This window comes from Neomonachus schauinslandi, chromosome 7 (genome assembly GCF_002201575.2).
Source record: "Neomonachus schauinslandi chromosome 7, ASM220157v2, whole genome shotgun sequence".
NCBI classification, from domain to species: domain Eukaryota; kingdom Metazoa; phylum Chordata; class Mammalia; order Carnivora; family Phocidae; genus Neomonachus; species Neomonachus schauinslandi.
Window position 1 is genome coordinate 15,013,344 of NC_058409.1, and position 19,767 is coordinate 15,033,110.

Consider the following 19,767-nt stretch of genomic DNA (forward strand, 5'->3'; position numbering starts at 1 on the left):
GTGTGTGTGTGTGTGTGTGTGTGTGTGTGTGTGTGTGTGTGTGTGTGGTTTTAGGTTTTATTTATTTGAGAGGGAGAGAGAGAGAGCATGCACGTGGGTGCACGTGTGTGAGCGGGGTCAGGGACAAGGGAGAAAGAGAGCAGACTCCCCACTGAGTGGAGAGCCCCAGGCAGGGCTCAATCTCATGTCCCCAGATCATGGACTGAGCTGAAACCAAGAGTTGGTGCTCAACCAACCGAGCCACCCAGGTGCCCTGGACCTATTTTTGTTTAAAATATATTTTAGGGGCACCTTGGTGACACGTTCGGATAAGCCTCCAACTCTTGGTTTTGGCTCAGGTCGTGATCTCAGTGTTGTTAGATCGAGCCCCATGGTGGGCTCCATGCTCAGTGTGGAGTCTGCTTCAGACTCTCTCTCTCTCTCCCTAAAATAAATAAATCTTAAAAATACATATAATTTAAATAATTTTCATGGAATAATTCCTGTGCAGTTTTTGCCATATCATACATTTATCTAACTTATCACTCAGTGTTGTTTTAAAACCAACTATCTGATTTTATTTAGCTTTCTTCCAAATAGTATTATGAAAAAAATACACAAATGTTCATTGTATTTTTTCATGCACAGTAGAATAACTTGATAACTGTTAAGAGAAATTTCATTTTTGTATGATCTAAAGTCCTCATTCTTTAGTGAAATGTGTATCAAACTCAGTTCTCTTAAACATATAGAAGGGTGTATGATAAAATTATAACCGTGTATACATTGTTAGTAATTTTACTTATTTTTTCTCTGCTTTTCTGGTTTTTAATTTTCTAAAGTAAATTTGGATTAATTCCTTGTATAATATAAAAGTATTTTGTAGCTTAGATTTTTTAATCATTAATTAAAATTAAGTATTTCTCTATAAATCTTTACATTTCTCTGTGAAATGATGTAATTGCTAATGCCCTGAAATGTAATTAAAATAAGTAATAATTTCTTTGAAATTTAGAAGTCTTAAATTAATATTTTGAGTTATATTAATCTTAATTAAAGAACTGTTATTAAGCTGGAAATTTAATGGCACATTAAATTTTCTGGCTTCCATGGAATCTGAGTATAACTGTCTTAAGAGGATCAGCTCTTAAATTCATTTTGCTGTGGTTTTTCCTAGTATTGTAAGTTCATACTGTGATAAGAGTTATTCTCATCCAAAAATTAAGAACTTATTTAATACCAGATTTCTTAAAAGACAAACATGGGAAGGAATGTACCTCGTAATAACAAATGGTGCACTAAAATTAGATTCATAACTGGGCGCCTTGGTGGCTCAGTTGGTTAAGCATCCTACTCTTGATTTCGGCTGAGGTCATGATCCTCAGGGTTGTGAGATAGAGCCCCACTTAGGTTTGTGATGGGCATGAAACCTGCTTAAGATTCTCTCCTGCATCTCTCTCTGCCCTTCCCCCACAAAAATAAAATAAGTAAATAAAATTAGATTCATAACTAAAATTCCTTTTTTTTTTTTTGCAGGAATTGAAACCTGATATAGTAACTAAATCTGCTCTCGATGATGATATCAACTTTGAAAAAATCTGCAAAAAGGTATATCTGCAGTGGATTGTCTTTCTTTTAAGAAAAGTTCCTTTTTATATGGTTGACTTACTTTCTCTTGTCACCTTTGTCCTTGAAAAAACTTATCAACAAGCCAGTTACTATTAGTATATGATGATTTTTCCCCACTTGAGCTCTATTATTGCCACCAAAAAAATATTTTTATGGTAATTTATGAATTTTGCTTTGCTTGTGATAGCACACCTTCAAGGTCCTTAAAGGTATGTTGAACTTAATGTGCCATTTATGTGTTTGTAACAGTTAAACAGAACAAACAATATTTTTATTTTTTCCTGGTAATTTTTATGACTATTTCATTTAATCTCCATATTTAGTACTCGTGAAAGATTATTTTTACCCCCTTTTTACAAATGGGGAAACTGTAGGTCAGAAAGAATGAAGTGAACTGAGTAGAGCTATACCACTGTTATATGGCACAGTTGGGACTTCTACCCAGTTCTCCTGCTCCTACTATTTCCCCTTTTTCATTTCCGTCCAATTTGCTAATGTCTACGTAAGACAGTTCCAACCTGAGAGATTTTGGATTAATGGATGTTTCTGTGTTCTTTTCTGTTCTCGCTTTCATTGGCATTTGCTCTAATGTGTATTATTTCTTGTTTCTTGCCTTTATGTCCACTTTGCTCTTTTTCTAGTTTCTTAATGTGGAAGCTTCAGTTACTTGATTTTAGAGCTTTCTTATTTTCTAACAAGCATTTAGTGTTACAAAGTTGCCTTATGTAAGCACTCCTTTAGCTGCGCCCTTAAATTTGATGGGTTGTATTCTCATTTTCTTTGAGTTCACAATGTTCTAAATTTCCCTTGAAACTTCATCTTTGACCTATGGTTTAGTTAGAAGTATATTGTTTAATTTCTGAACAGTTGAAGGGTCTTCTAGGTATGTTTTCATTATTGTTTCCTTTATGATCCATGAGCAGCCTTTTTACGATTTTTATTTCTGTTATGGTCCAGAATGGCTTATCTTGGTAATATTTCATATGCACTTGAAAACAGTATGTTTTCTCTTGGGATCAGTATCCTAAAAATGTCAAGGAGGTCACGTTAGTTGTTGGTGCTGTTCAGGTGATTTATATCCTTACTGATTTTCTGCCTACTTGTTTTATTGATTACCCAGAGCCTTATGTTGAATCTCCAACTGTAGATGTCAGTTTGCCTATTCCAGCCCTCAGGAAAGAATGCTTTGATTCTTTGAGACTAGCACTGACTTTTCTACAAGTGATATGAGACGTTAGATTTTAAAGCATTTTAAGAAAGCCAGAATATGAAAGGTTTTTATTTGTTTGAGGGGAGGGAAAACTTGTTGATGCCATTGTCCTGATGAGAAAAGCAACACTAAATCCATGAACAAGATTTTACAACAGTCTCTTTATTTTGTACTAGAATAATTTTACAGTAAATATTCTTATTTCCCTGGATTTTTTTCATAAAGAGAGGAAAAAATATAGTTTTAAGCTGTGGTTTGGTCTGTATCTCAGACAAAATAATGACATGTTAAATAGAATAATGGTAACTGAATAAAAATGTTACAGAATTTTTTTGTTTTGTTTTCTCTTGAAAGTTTAAAAAAAATAATCATTTTTCCAGAATAAGTTTTTTGAGCTTTCTGGTTGCTAAATTCTAAAAGTATTCATTAATGTTTAATTTATGGTGAAAGTAAAAAGCATCTTCTCTGCCAGATTGTTTTCACTTTGGAAGATTAATATTAGTGTATGTGTAATATTTATAAAATCAGTTTTTTAGGGTATCCTCTTCCATTTACAACCCTTCCTTCAACTTTCCAGTGTGTGAAGTGTCACTTCTCCAAAAAAGGGAGGCAACAAACATCTATATTAGCTTATCATTGTTATTTTGTATTAGTAAATTCATTTGCATATGACAAGATTTGTAGTCCTGAAATTTTTTTTAATTTGTTTATTTTAGAGAAAGAGTTGTACGTGTGCATGAGCAGGGGCCCGAGAGGCAGTGGGGGGCGAGGGGAGAAGAGAGACAAGCAGACTCCCCACTAAGCACAGAGCCTGAAGGGCTAGATCTCACAACCCTGGGATCATGATCTGAGCCGAAATTGAGTTGGACGCTTAACTGACTGAGCCACCCAGGTGCCCCCATGGTCATGAGATTTTTAATACGAATTCAGATAAAAAGTTTAGGATCTTGGAGCGCCTAGGTAGCTCATCTGGTTAAGCAGCTGCCTTTGGCTCAGGTCATGATCCCAGGGTTCTGGGATCCAGCCCCGCTGAGCAGGGAGCCTGCTTCTCCCTCTGCCTCTCCCACTCCTCCTGCTGTCACTCTCGCTGGCCCACGCTGTCTCTCTTTCTCTTTTTCAAATAAATAAATAAAAATCTTTAAAAAAAAAAAGTCTAGGATCTCACTGTCAAGGGTCAAGTGAAACCTGATTACGTTTCTGCTTTGTTTATACCTTCCTCTAAACAAAAGCAAGGAAGGAAGGGAAGGTGGAGAGAGGGAGGAAGGAGAAACAGTTGTTTAATCCAAGTTCTTGATGGAACCCTGGAGGGATTTAAAGCAAAGGGAAACTGCCCTGCTTAAGAAATCATTTCAGATTCCTCCCAAGCTATTTGATTTCACCTATTTTGTATTCTTCCATTGGATTCAGGCTCTTCTGTTTGAAAACCTGTTAATAAATTAAACCTCTAAAAAATGAGGCAGACAGCAGTGTTGTTCTGTAGAACGGATTGATTGTTCTTCAGTGTGTTGTAGGAAATGAGCTCAGTGGAAGATAACCTCACAGGAACGAAGTCTATTACATAGAGCTCTGTATGTTTGAAGCTATCTGACAATCAAATCAGAGCAGAGCAAAATAATTTATGTAATATCATACAGCTTACACAGTTCTTCCATATACATTCGTATCTCAGTTGATCTTAGAACAATGATCTCATGTAGAAAGCATTCATTTGCACATATGTGCACACATGTGTGTGTGTGTGGTAATAGTAGTGTCTTCATTTTTCAAATGCAGAAAAGGGCTAGAAAGGTTAAGTAGGCAGTTAATATGTATATGATGAAAGTTTAAAGCTAGGGAGTTGAAGAATGAAAATTTTGACATTTCCAGGCAGCTGGTGCCAGGATTTCAGGAACTTCTCAATTCAAAACATGTGTTGCATGCAAAGCAATCAGCTAGGCAGTGTGGAAGATATGAAGGGAATAGGAGACTCAGTATTTTCCAGGGGAATATATAATCTAGTAGGGAGTAAAAGACAGGTATATTAAACAACTACCATATAAGGGGAAGCAAATTAATATTTGTTAACCTCTGTTAACAGTTGCCGACTCATTAGGTGCTTTATATACGTTAGCTTTCTCAGGGAAGATAATAACTGGGACAAATAGGCCCAGAAAGGTCAAAAATACACCTATGGTCAGTCATTAGCAGATAGCAGGTCCAAGGTCTAAACCCTGGTCTCTGCCTACAAAACAGAAGTTTAGAAGAAAAGGCTGGAATGGGTCCCCTATATGTTTTTTGTTTGTTTGTTTTGTTTTGTTTTTTTCAAAGATTTTATTCATTTACTTGACAGAGAGACACACAGCGAGAGAGGAAACACAAGCAGGGGGAGTGGGAGAGGGAGAAGTAGGCTTCCCGTGGAGGAGAGAGCCCGATGCGGGGCTCGATCCCAGGACCCTGGGATCATGACCCGAGCTGAAGGCAGACGCTTAACGACTGAGCCACCCAGGCGCCCCTGGGTCCCCTATTTGTAAGACTCCATTTTAGAATCATTGTGTCTCAGGGATTATAAGAGCTCAACAGATGCAGAAACGTCTCCCCTTGCCTTCAGTGTGGACTCTAAGCCTTAGGTTGTCACAATTCTTCTGATTCCACTGAATGGACTGTTTCTTATTACCTCCCTACATGTTTTTAATAAATGCACACATTAATATATCTTTAGGTGAAACCTAGAATTGAAATTAAGTCTAAATATTGAGACTGCTGCTACCATCATTCTGCCTCTACCAGGTCACTCAGAGTCAGTTTGCTGTAGGCAGCTTTTCACAGGAAGGAACATTGCATGTAAGAGAGCTTTTTCATTTTTAGACTGTTGTTTGTATTCACATGTACATTCTCAAAATTCTTTTCAGAATTGAACACCAAATGCTTGTGTTCATAAAAAATACCCATATGCCAAAATAAAATTTTTCCATAAAAAGATGAGGTGTTTTCCCCCTTTTTACTTAATTTATTTGAAATGGAAGAAACTGGAGGTGTGTGAAAACCACAGTTTCCTGAGAATTTTCCATGGCAAATATTGTGTCAACGTTAAATAAGGAAAGCTGTGGTTCCTTCATACCCTCTAATATTATGAAAACTTTTTTCATGCAGGTGTAAAAACTGTTCATAGAGAATTAACTTAGTCTTTTAAGCTTCAAAATCAGTTTATGTAAATTTCAGATATATGACTACTCAGATTTCTTCTATAAACCTCCGTAACATTTTTCATCTTTCCACTGAAGTTTATCACATTCTGTCTTTGATGAATTAGTTGTTCATTTGTCTTAACCATTAAAATTAGAGCAAGATTGTGAGCCTCAAATGATGGTGTTTGTGTCCTTATGTGTAAGACCATGCCTTCCCATTTATTTAGACATGTTTATATAAGTATAAATATCAGTGAATACAAAGAGGGATAAAGGAAGGAAGGAAGATGGACAGTAGTGAAATAAGGAGGAATAAAGAATTTGAAAGGTCTCATGACAGGTTCTGCTCTGCTTATTCTTTGAGTTCTTACCCTCTGCCCAGAGACATAAGCAAACCGTAGACACAGCAGACAGCTGCCGAAACCCAAAGCACAGCCGGAGCTTCAGACCTCTGCCCATTTACTTTACAAGCCTCTATTTTATGCTTATATTTAATTTCTCTCCAAAAAGATTTGAGAGGGGGGCTTGGAGATGAGTCACAAAATGAGAGAAGGTTATCTCAAACAATTTAGAAGGAAACCGCTTGAGAATACTAGACTGGATTCAGAAACCTGACTGTCAGTTCTAGCTTTTGTTCCCAGCTAGCTAGGTAATCTGGAAATGAAGTCAAGACTGTTAGTCTAATTATTGGATAAAATCATTGGTCTGTATTCCCTTTACCTCTTGTTAAAATTTGAAGTAAAAAAATGCATTGAATGATTTCAAATTGCTTTGTTAAGAAACAGGTTGAAAATGTTAAATTTGACATTGTTTACTTAGGAGAAATAAAGTTTATTAAAATGATTGCTGTCAGCGGCGCCTGAGTGGCGCAGTCGGTTAAGCATCTGCCTTCGGCTCAGGTCTTGATCCGAGGGTCCTGGGATCGAGCTCCGCATCGGGCTCCCTGCTCAGCGGGGAGTCTGCTTCTCCCTCTCCCTCTGCCTCTGCCTCTCCCCCTGCTCGTGCTCTCTCTCTCAAGTAAATAAATAAACTCTTAAAAAACTAAATAAATAATGTATGGGGATTAACATAAGAATAAAAAAAACTAAATAAAAAATAAAATGATTGCTGTCATTTATAAAACGTGGTATTTTTAACTAAGACTTTCTTTAAATCAGACATTTTAAGAAATACATGTGTACCCTTTTTTTTATCTTTGAAGAATGAAAACTGAAATCCTTAGTATTTGTAAAGCATGCAACTATGTATATGCCATTAACAGTTTTTCCCCATTAGAATATTTTTTCTACTCCCCAAATCGTAAGTTACTCAGATTTGCAGATTAGTAACTGACCATCAAGAACAGATATAAAATAACTAAAAACAACTAGCAATTAAACATCAAACATAAGTTTGAAAGACTAGATATATCCTAAGAAGATCTGTACAATGCATTCTATTTGCAAAAATTGCTGGTTAGCAAGGGGAAGAGGCTTAAATTTCTAGGAGTTTCTGCATTCTAACTAGTGTTGCTTTGCCGTTAGCTGCCTGACTTCAGGCAGTTCACTTACTATCTCTCGGTCTTGCTTTTTTGTTTTTTTCGGTTTTTTTGTTTTTTTTTTCATTTCTCTAATAAACTCTTGCAGGTCAAACATTCTGGTAATGCCTTTTTGACCCTCTTCAAAGGCCTTATTGTAGCAGATGTAAAAATAACAGGGCTTATCCTCAATGTTCAGTTTCATTTTGCCCAAAAATTAAGTGTTTTGTGCACGCTCACGTACTCAAGCAAGAGTTTTATGGCATTTCTATGCTGTATTATCTGTTGATGTTTAAGTATTCTTAAATGACTCTGACATTTTTCATATTTCAGTATAACAACAATAGTTGTGCTCTAAAATATTTGGTGATGGTGTTAGGTAGCCAACTTTAACAAAATTTCCAGTTTATAAAAATTAGAAGCAATAAGGACATGCTGCAGTGTGTATTTGCAAATATCATTATGCTGCAAAGTAGGTTTGTCACATATCTATAAGACCACATTATTGTTAAATAGATTGCCAGCTAAATGAATGAGAATTTGAGAAGCTATTTCTTTGCTTTTTGCCTAACAATGCTGATATATTAATGTTAAATATTTTGGTAAAAATTTTTGTATTTTTTGTTTTTAGCTTTACTGAGATATAATTGACATATAACAAACATTGTGTAAGTTTAAGTTATACAACCTGATGGTTTGATACACATATATATTATGAAAAATAACCATAATAAGGTTAATTATCACATCCATCACCATATATAATTACAATTTTTTGTGGTGAGTGCATTTAAGATGTACTCTCTTAGATGCTTTCAAGTATATCATAAAGTATTGTTGTCTGTAATCACCATACTGAATATTAGATCTCTAGAACTTACTCTTCTTTTAACTGAACATTTGTACCCTTTGACCGAAATCTTCCCATTTCCTCTACCACCCCAGTCTCTGGCAACCAACATTCTGCTCTTGCCTCTGTGAGTTTGGTTTTTTAGATTCCACATATAAATCATACTATGCAGTATTTGTCTTTCTCCGTCTGTTTCTTTCAGTCATTGTAATGCCTACCAGATTCATCCATGTTGCAGATGGAAAGATTTTCTTCTTTCTCATGGCTAAATAATATTCCATTGTGTGTGTGTGTGTGTGTGTATGTACATATATATGTTTTCTTTATTCACTTCATTTGTCAATGGACTCTTGGTTGTTTCCATGTCTTGGCTATCATGAATAATACTGCAGTGAACACAATATCTCTCTGAGATGTCGTTTGCTTCAGGTGTATATCTGGAAGTGGGATTGCTGGATCATATGGTAGCTCTAGTTATAATTTGTTGAGGAACCTCATCTTTTTTCCCTAGTGTCTGTAGTAGTCTGCATTCTCACCAGCAGTGCTCCAGGGCTCCCTTTTCTCCATATACTCACCAATACTTGTCAGCTCTTGGTTTTTTTTGAGAGTAGCCATTCTAACAAGTGTGAGGTGGTATCTCATTGTGGTTTTGATTTACATTTCCCCAGTGATTAGTAATGTTGCACTTCTTTTCATGTACCTGTTGGCCATTTCTTCTTTTGAAAAATATCTGCTCAAGTCCTCCATCCATTTTTAATCAGATTTTATATTTATTTTGTTTTATTTATTTGATATTGAGTTGTATGAGTTCCTTCCATATTGTGGATATTAGCCCCTTATCTGAGATACGGTTTGCAAATATTTTCTCTGATTCTGTAGATTGCCTGTTCACTTTGTTGATTGTTTCTTCTCTTTTGCAATAAATTTGTAGTTTGATGTAGCCCCACTTGTTTACTTTTACTTTTATTGCTTGTGCTGTTGGTGTCACATCCAAAAAAACATTGACAAGACCAATGTCAAGGAATTTTTTTCCCTATGTGTTCTAGGAGTTTTATGGTTTCAGGTCTCACATTAAGTCTTTTAGTCCAATTCAAGTTAATTTTTATGACTCGTGTTAAGATATGTGTCTAGTTTCATTCTCTGACATATGAATATCCAGTTTTTCTAATACCATTTATTGAAAAGACTATCTTTTCCCCTTCAAGTATTCTTGGCCCTCTTGTCAAACAGCAGTTCACTGTATATGCATTTGTTTATTCCTGGGCTCTCAATTCTATTCCATTGCTGTGTGTGTGTGTTTTAAGGACAGTGCCATACTGTTCTTATTACTATAGCTTTGTACTGTAGTTTGAAATTAGGAAGCATAATGCCTCCAACTTTGTTCTTTCTCAAGATTGCTGTGGCTATTTGGGGTCTTTTGTAGTTCCAACAAATTTGAGGAAATTTTTTTTTTTATTTCTGTGAAAAATGCCATTGTAATTTTGATAGGGATTACATTGAACTTATACATAGCTTTGGGTACTATGGATATTTTAACAATGCCAGTTTTTCCAATCCATAATCATAAGATATCTTTCTAATTTTTTGTGTCCTCTTCTATTTCTGTCATTAAAGTCTTACAGTTTTCAGTGTACAGATCTCTCACTTTCTTTGTTGTATTTAGTCCTAAGCCTTTTATCGTTTTTGATGGTATTGCTTCTCCATCTCCCTCTGCCTTTTCCCGCATTAGTGTTCTTGCTCACTCTGCTCTCTCTCCCTCAAATAAATAAATAAAAAATCTTAAAAAAAAAAAAAAAACCTTTGGGGGGAAGTAAGTGCTCTTATCAACAAAACACTTTGAACAGAATAATAAAATTTTTATTTACTGATGGCATTTACTGTTTTTTAAAAAGATACAAATTGCATGTAATTACAGAAGTAAAGCTGTGGTATATATAATTCTTCATATTAAATTATTAAGTAATCATACCTGATTAGTAACTACTTAATTATATATATCTGTATACCTTATAAACTCAGGCCTTTTATGTTCTTTGAACAGTATTGATTCTGTTACATATGGATGCATATGGATGCTGCACACTCCCATTGTGATGGCACCCCTGGTGTTAGGCAATGCAGTGACCTTTTTAAAAATCAGTTAACCTGATATTCTCTTCAAGTAAGTCTTCCATGAAGGTTGCAATATAAAAGCACAGTTATAGGGGAAGACATGTAACATCCAAGGATAATAATGTCTTCATTTAGTAGAGTAATACATAATTTTAGAATTATAAATCCTATTCTAGGGCCTTTTTTTAAAAAAAATAGAATGTATTGAAGTCAGATCACTGAGTCACAGTTACTCAGGATATCTTCCAGGGCATTGCTAAGTAAACTCGATGATAAAATGATTCTTAACAAAATAGTTTTTACTTAAAGTCAGCACTCAACATGCAAGTATTATCAGTGGTCTTCTAAACCTTGTTATAACTAAGATGGTGGGATGTAATTAGCTCTGGAAAAAAGAATACACAGCTCATCAGAGCTTTTAGCAAGTTGTCAAAGCAGGAGTTTGGAACAATAGTAGGTATGTTTTTGAAAAATTTTATATGAACACATTTAGCCAAAATATTTGGGATTCCCATAACTTCTTATCTAAAACATGTGAAATTAACTCCTGATTAGAACAGTTATTTTCTAATTTATCTGTTTTACAAATACAGGTGTTCATATATTGGGGATTATCTCTAAAGTGAGTTATTAGTAGCTACAGGGTGGAAATACAGTGAAAGAAGCAGTTACAGAGTAACAGCTGCTGCTGGAGGTTCTTCTTTTCCCTTGTAATGTGGAGGGAGGGTAGGCTCTTGGGGTGTGTATATTTCTCAGAACTAATTGGTTCTGTTGTCATTGTTTTTACATTTAAGTGTACTGAGATAAGTAAGTCCTGGCAATTAAAACATCCTGCTTTTTCACTGAATACCACATTTTCTCTACTAAGCCAGAATCTTAAAGTATGTCACCATTCAAGAAAAACAGTCAATGCATTCAAGGCTATTACTTGTTGCTTTGATTTGGCAACAAAAGTCTGTCCTGATAGTGTTTTCTTTTTTTTTTTTTTTTTAAGACTATTTATTTATTTAGAGAGCACGTGTGAGGAAGGGTAGGAGTAGAGGGAGAGTGGGAGAGAATCTCAAGCAGACTCCACGTGAAGCACCAAACCCAACACGGGGCTCGATCTCATGACCCCAGTATCATGACCTGAGCCAAAACCAAGAGTCGGATGCTCAACCGACTGAGCCACCCAGGTGCGCCTGTTTTTGTTTCAAATTTAACTTTAGAACATCATGAACCTGCTAAAACTTTATTTTTTATTTTTTCCTAATTTTTTAGTTTACCCCCACCAAGGATTCTACTTGCATATTATTAGAGCAGGTGTCACACTTTTTCTGTAAAGTAATTCTGTATATAATAAATATTTTAGGCTTTGCAGGCCATACATTCTCTGTCACAACTACTCAACTCTGCCGGGTGACATAGTAGAACTATAGATAGTATGTAAATGGATGAATTTCACTGTGTTCCTGAAACTTTATTTTAAAAAACAGGCAGCAGGTGAGAACTGGCCCATGAGCCAATTTGCCAACCACCAGTTTTGAGAATCAAGTACTTCTACAAGACTTGTTTGTGAAAATGACAGTTCTCCGTTAGTGCTTCCTGACTTTCAACTTCAGTTGGTTTTCAGGGGATTTACCCCACACATCAGTAGGTCAGTATTAGTATATTTTAAGTATTAACTATTGACTTCCTATGGTGGTTTATAAGAATTTATATCTCTTTCCTCTGCCAGCCCCTCTGTCATATATGTACCTTCCTTATCACTTCCATCCTCCTAAGGCACTTGGGTCAAATTTAGATTAGATGAACATTTAGTGATTCTGTTATTTTGACTACAAGTCATGTAGTGAGTGATTATTATTTTTCCTTTTCTGCACAATATTTCTATTTCCTATAGTTTATTTTTCCTTGTTAGTTTCCTGTCTTCTCTAGTGTAATTACCAAACTGCTCTTCGGTTACTGAAGTCTCCTCTCAAGATGTTTAATACACCAGAGATGCGTGGGTGGCTCATTTGGTGGCGTCTGACTTCAGCTCAGGTCATGATTTCAGGGTCCTGGGATCAAGTCCCATGTTGAGCTCCGAGCTCAGGGAAGAGTCTGCTTCTCCCTCTCCTTTTGCCCCTCCCCCAACTCCTGCGCCCGTGCTCTCTCTCTCAAATAAATAAAATCTAAAAAAAAAAAAAGATGTTTAATACACCAGGTATTCTAATTCTCCTTGTCACTATCCTGAGAATGCCTTCTGCCTGTATCTCCGTTTCTTCTATCCCATACATTCCTCATTCTTTGTATCCTTCTTCATTTTAGTGGAGCTAGTACCTTCTAAGGAGAAAGGTTCAAGAGATGTAAGCTTTTTTAAACCTTGCATGTCGGGAAGTATTTTTATTCTTATCTAATTTAGGAATCATTTTCCTACAAGATTTTTATTCAGTTGTCTTTGACCTCCAATTTTGATTCCTGATTTTTTTTTTTTTTTTTTTGGTAACTTTGTTCTTTCTCTGGAAGCATGTAGACTCTAGTATTCTGATGTGACTCTCAATTTTCATATATCATGTTGGCCTTTTCAGCATGAAAAATCATGTCCCTCATCAGGGGGTTTTGTGTTAGAGCTTTTAATATACACCCTATAAAACTAAATCATACATATTTGACCTATACGTTCAGCAGCCCATCTTGTTGCTGAGTGACTCAGGATACCAGCACTAGGTTTTCTTCCCAGATTCTCTCATATATCTCCAAGGGAGATAAAATGGGCAACAAGTCCTGTACTGGACTTCAGGAAACCCAACAAGGTATAGAAACAATGGGTTATCTTAACACTGTACTTAATGAATAGTCTCCAAATGGACTTCATCTCTTTTTTTTTTAATTTGACAGTGAGAGAGGGAACACAGGCAGGAGGAGTGGGAGAGGGAAAAGCAGGCTTCCCGCTGAGCAGGGAGCCCAACGCAGGGCTCCATCCCAGGACCCTAGGATCATGACCTGAGCCAAAGGCAGATGCTTAACGACTGAGCCACCCAGGCGTCCCTGGACTACATTTCTTGGACAAGACTGAACAGAGGCAATATCTAAGAGCCTAAGAGAATCAAAGTTTATAGTTACCCTAAGGCTGCTGTAGCAAAGTACCACAAACTAGATGTTTTAAAACAACAAAATTGTATCCTGTCATGTTTCAGGAGGCTAGAAATCTGAAATCAAGGTGACAGTAGTGCTAAGATCCTCGGAAGTTTCTAGGGAAGAACCCTTCCTTGCTTCTTCCAGCTTGTGTGAACCATGGCCCGTGGCCTTCCTTGGCCTATGGCAGGATAACTGCAATCTCTTCCTCAGCCTTCTTCCCTCTCTCTGTGCCTCTATCCAGATGTCTCCCTTATGAGGACATCGGTCATGTTAGATTGAGGACCACCCTAATCCAGCATATTCACCTTTTAATTATATCTGCAAAGACCCTGATTCCAAATAAGGTCACATTCTGAGTTTGTAGTTGGACATAAATTTTAGGGAGATGTTCTTCAATTCAATACACAAGGTAATTAGACCACAGATATAATTTAGAGAAGGGTAACATTGCCTAGATAAGTCCTCCAAACACAGTAAGCTTCAGAGAGCCATCATCTTGCATTTACTAATGTCCTCATGTTTGTTCTACTAGGGGGGAAAAAAACTTTATAGTGGGCTATTAACAGTGAAAGAAAATTTAAAATAAAGACATTTGAAGCTCACAGCTCTATTTTGACACACAATGAAATGTATCCATTTGCCTTATGGGATGTTTATTGAATGAAGACTCCTTCCAGTTACTGTTCCAAGCCCTAGGTCTATAGCAATGAGGAAAACAGAGCCCCTGCCTCACAGATGGGAAAATATCTACGCTGGCATGCAATGTTAAGTGATAAGTAGTAAATAAAGAGTTATGGGAAGTGTTGTTCAGATAACATTTGAGCAGATATGTGAATAATAAGAGATGGTCAGTCATGCATACATTTGGGAGTACAGTATTCCAGGAAAAGCAGAGCTTACAAAGGAATAGCCTAAGCATCAGAAGGCAGTAAAGCTTAAAGAACAGATAGTGGCATAGCGTGATCTGGCTACCTTTTTAAAAACTCACTGTGGTGCTCTGTGGAAACTCAGGGGTGGGGGAGCAAGTGACCAGGTTTGAGTGTATTACGTTGGTGCTGCAGGTGAGACATGTTGGTGACTTGGTCAAAAGTACTAAGAGTAGGAGTGGTGAGAAGTGAATGGTCCTGAATATATTTTGCATTTAGAACCACAAGATTTCCTAAAGGACTAATTGTGAGCTGTGAAGGAAGGAGAAATGTGATAGAAGAATTCTTAAAGTTTTAGTCCTGAGCAACCAACAAAAGTGGAATTATGTATAATAAGACAGGAAAGACTGAAGAAGTAAGTTTGAGAAGGATATCAAAGAATTCTCTGAGTGCCTGGTGGGTGGCTCAGTAGGTAAAGCATCCAACTCTTGATCTCAGCTCAGGTCTCAATCTCTGGGGCATGAGTTCAAGCCCCATGTTGGGCTCCACACCGGGGATGGAGCCTACTTAAAAAAAAAGAAAAAAAGAATTCTCTTGGGTTCATATATGAGTCTTGAGCTCAAGTTAGAGTAGCAGTTAGAAATTTGGATGTTGTCAGCGCATAGAAGATATTTAAGGAAATTATCCCAAATCATGAATTTTCTAAATTCGTAAGTATATTAAATATATAATCAGTTCCAACTCAGTCATCATCAAATATTTATGAAGTGTTGGCTCTTAGACAAGCAGTGGTAGAAGGTTCTGAAAATACAGTAGAGATACTAGACTTTCAAAATACAAATATTTAGCATCAGATAGTTTTTACATCTCTATTACCTGGAATTTCAAACATTACAGTAGTTATAAATTGTATCACCCAGCTTAGCACTAACATGTTATTTGATTCATATTAATTTAGTCTTTAAGAAGATCTAGATCTAGATCTTTTAACCTCTTTGAAAGCAGAAGCTATATTGCATTTTTTTAATAACACACAGGATGCCTACCAGAGTTCTGGAAAGATATTAAGTCCCCAAAGGGATTTGTTAGTTGATTACATAATAATTTTATTTGTTTCGGGGGCAGTTGTATTTTGTCATCTTGAGTTTTATTTTTCTTTATTATAGATTATCCAGGTGACTTATCTAGAGAATACTAACAAATTCCTGTTTCCTAACTCTCATTTTTAAAAATTATGATACATTTTCTTTTATTCACTTCTTAATAGTACTATATTGTTCCTATTCCCGTGTTTGTTGTTTCAATTTGCAGCCTGATTCTACTGCAACTGAAAGAGCAGTTGCCAGACTAGCGATGCATCCTCTTCTGAAGAAAAAAATAGATGTGCTGAAAGGTATGTATTAAATGACTTTTAAGCCATGTACTTAAATGCACTTATGTATAAGATTTTGAATAAATGGCTATTCATTTATTTCTTTGGGGTTTTTTTTGTTTGTTTGTTTTGAGGACCTTTTAAAAATATCTCCTTCAAATATTTTTAAATGTGGGAAGGTACCTGAAAATTTGGAAGTTATCTGATGTCTAATTAAATCTGTATTTTTTCCTAAATTCTAATATATGAATACACTTAGGAATTTGTGCTTAAAGAATTAAATGTTACTGTCACAGATTAGAATATATTCATTTTTATGTCTGAAAACACAGTTTATAGTGCACCACAATCATAGCAATACATTATTGCAAAAGAAATTAAAGTTGCCATTTTATTTTATTTATTTGTATTCAGTGATGTTTTTGCTATTTTTCATAGCTCCAGGGCCTGAAAGGATGGTTAATTTTAAGAGTTTTAAATTGAATACCTCTGACCATTTCTTCCAAGTTTGGTTTTTAAAGTCAGTGAAGTTCTTTTGTGACCAGTGATATATACTTAACATAATTGTGGTTGTTCTCTTAAGTGTTTCCAAATAATTTAAGAAATACTGTACTGAAGTGGTGATGTTTTATATATTTGTTTTAATGATGAAACAGATCCTGTGCTTTTCTGTTGTAGCTGCTGTCAAAGCCTTTAAAGATGCAAGACAAAATGTTGAAGTTAAATCATCAGAGAATGCTTCAGAAGAAAATCATTCCAAGGACACTTTGTGTTCAAATGATGATGCCAGTAAGTTACAGCATGAAGGAACTATTATCAGTGAACAAAAAGAGAAAGAAGCCAAAATATTGGCAAAGAAACCAGTAAATTCAAAAGAAAAAAGAATCAAGGTGGAACATGGACCCAATGCTGTAGACATTCCAAATTCTCCATCAAAGCCTTCTGAAAGGGCTGGTGTAGTTTCTTCTGAGCCCCAGAAGACACCTGCTGACCCAAAAATGAAAACCTTAAGTAAAATCAAAAAAGGGAAAGAGTCCAGTAGCTCCCTTGATGGTAACAGTGATGGAGAAGAATTACAAGAAGAAAAGGAGTATTTTGATGATAGCACAGAGGAAAGGTTTTACAAACAGTCCTCCATGTCTGAGGATAGTGACAGTGGTGATGACTTCTTCATTGGGAAAGTCAGACGGACACGAAAGAAGGAAAGTACTTGCCATTCTTCAGTTAAGGAACAAATGCCCCCCCAAAAAGTGTTACCTGAGGAAGATCTACTTGAAATCCATCAGAGTATAAGAAGTGACATAAATAAGCCAAGTACAGAATCAAGGAAGTTTGAGTCAGTGTTTTTCCATTCTTTATCTGGATCTAAAAGCTCTAGAAGGTAAGAGTATTTTTTTCTATCCTGAAGTAATTATTAGTTCTTAATTTTTTTGAAGATATGAAATATCTGCACATCCTAGCAATGACAGAAGAGAATCTCTCCCATATGTACATGTGGTTTATACAGCACATCCTGTGTTTAGACTTGGCCTTTCGAACTTTATACTCAAATAATATATGCAAATACACATACAGCAGTGCCACATCAATCCTGTAGCCAAATAATTTGTCTAGCTAATTTCAGTTTATCCCTTCGATTGTCAAAGTTTCCAGACTTTGAGTTTGCTTTTCGTGAAAACCTTTTGAAAAATGTCTCATATCTTACTCTTTAAACAGAACTTTCTGAAAAGAATGGTGGTTTTTTTTTTTCTTTTCTTGATAACTGAGGGCCATTATTGTAAACATCAGTCATTTTCTTGTGCATTGCTATTTCGGTATATACAGCTGTTTGCTCTAACTCCGAGTTCCTCCAGACTCCTTTATATCGGATAATATTGCTGTCTCTGTCCCTGCTGTTAACCACCACCTTTCACAGCTCTTCTGTTCTACATCAATAAGTTTCATTTCATTTGTAATTCTAATCTGAGAGGGAATAACTTCACATTTTAGGATAAATATCATGGTTAGCTAATTTCTTCAGTAATAGCTACCTTCTTCAGGAAACTGTTTTCTGTTTATGTATAAGTCAGGGATAATTTTTAATAAAATAGAAACACATGAAGTAAACATTTTCCAAAGAAGTAGGAGTATGGAAAAGACACAAACCATATTTGAGACCTTGAAATTAATTAAAATATTTTTTATATCTCCCAAACTTGCTCCAGAAGGCTCCATTTTTTTTCCTCACTTGAGAATAATACACTCTTATGCTTTCCATCTCCCACAAAATGATTTTGTGTAATATGTGACTCATTCCCCCTTTAAGAAGACTTTTGAAATTCTTTATCTAGATAGTCCTCAAGAGTAGACACAAGTAACCAAGATAGAATATTTTATGACCAGAAGTCCCTGTAGGGGGGGGGTAAGAGGGAAACTCCCATGTTTCTGCAGTATCACTGGAGTCTCACAGACTTTGATACAGATAAAACTAGGGGTTTTATCATTTTTTATTGATTGCTGGTGGGATGAGGGAGTACAATAGTCCTTTGAGTGAGTTTTATCCCTAGTTTTTTTTTACGTTATCTTCTTAAGGTCAGTTATCTTTTTTAAGTCCTAATGGTCTTTTTCTTCTTTTAGAAATTACAGAGAACAGGCTCCAAAAAGCAGAACCCCAGGTATGTATTAATGGCTGCCTGACCTTGACATGAAATTGACTAATGCTCTGCCAGAGTAGAAGAATGAAAAGTTCTGGTTACTTAATAGCCTGAATGAAATACGTACATACCCACAGGAAGGGGACAAGAAGATCTTTCAATTATCAGTATAATTTTTAAATTTTAATTGTTTGTTTGTTTTTACCTATCTGCTACCAGTATGAAAGATATAAGCAAAACTTACCAGGAAATACTGGGTCTAGTTGATTTATCTTGAACTAAATAAACTAGTACATTCTTTAAATTTTAAGATATAACTTTTTAAGATATAACTTTAAGTTATATCTTAGTCGGCATCATGCCATTAAACATTCAGTAACTAGTATGTCACTTTCTAGGTTCAGAGTAAAATCAAAGTATTTTCACATTAATTCATAACAAATCAAGTTACATATATTTGGGTAGGCTGACTTCTGTACATAATTCCAAACTCTCACTGGCTTAAAATAATAAAAATATATTTTTCATGCACATCACAGTCCACTGTGAGGTGGCAGAGGGGCTGTGTTTCATATAGTAATTCAGGAATCAGGCACCTTTCATCTTTTGGTTCCTTCCTCCTGCAGTTTCCAGATACTCCTCCAGAAGGGAAGAATACATGGACGGTTTTGCAGGAAGTTTTCATGAGCCAGGTCTGAAAGTGGCAGGAATCAGTTCTGCTCACATTTCATTAGCCAGAATTCAATTATATGACACCATCTAGCCACAGGGGAGCTAAGAAATGCAATCTAACTGTGTGGTTAAGAGGAAAAAGGAAGTAGAATTTCTTAAACATGTAACTGTCTGCCAGTGACTATCCTCTCACCAGGTGCTCATTTCACTGTCCCTCCCCCACACAGAGCACACTTTATCTCCTTCCCAAAGAAGCCAGCTCAGAGTCCCACCCAGTCCCTGCATCCAAGCTCAAAGCCCAGCATCATCCACCAGTGATGCAGTCCTTTGTTTCCATCCGGTCTCATGGATGTGACTGCTCAAAATTTGATGGCCTGGTCACTGAAAGACAGACTACCTGTCCCCAGCTCATACCAAATATTTAGTGGCAGGTCAGGGACAAGGTAACCATAATACAAACTCCCAGTCAGTTAAGGGAAAATTGGGAGGCACATAACATGTTTATCTAGAGGAACTTCTTTATCCATTGTTCTTCATGTTTTCTGACTGTGTTCTGGGGAGGTCTGTGTTCCATGGCCACATCTGATGTGGACATTTAGTATAATTTCCTTGGGAGTTGCCCCAAGTGACTGGTAAAAACACATGGTCCTGAAGACAGTTCAAAG

The 19,767-nt window shown here is 36.1% G+C and overlaps 1 protein-coding gene across 1 annotated transcript in view; it reads left to right on the forward strand.

Moving 5' to 3' along the window:
- SRFBP1 (serum response factor binding protein 1) overlaps positions 1 to 19,767 on the forward strand; it is a 60,802-nt gene that overhangs the window by 39,394 nt on the left and 1,641 nt on the right. The window contains exons 4-7 of the mRNA XM_021701911.1: positions 1,516 to 1,587; positions 15,737 to 15,818; positions 16,476 to 17,178; positions 18,414 to 18,451. Of these exons, the coding sequence (XP_021557586.1) occupies positions 1,516 to 1,587; positions 15,737 to 15,818; positions 16,476 to 17,178; positions 18,414 to 18,451 (895 nt within the window). The remainder of the gene's footprint in view (positions 1 to 1,515; positions 1,588 to 15,736; positions 15,819 to 16,475; positions 17,179 to 18,413; positions 18,452 to 19,767) is intronic.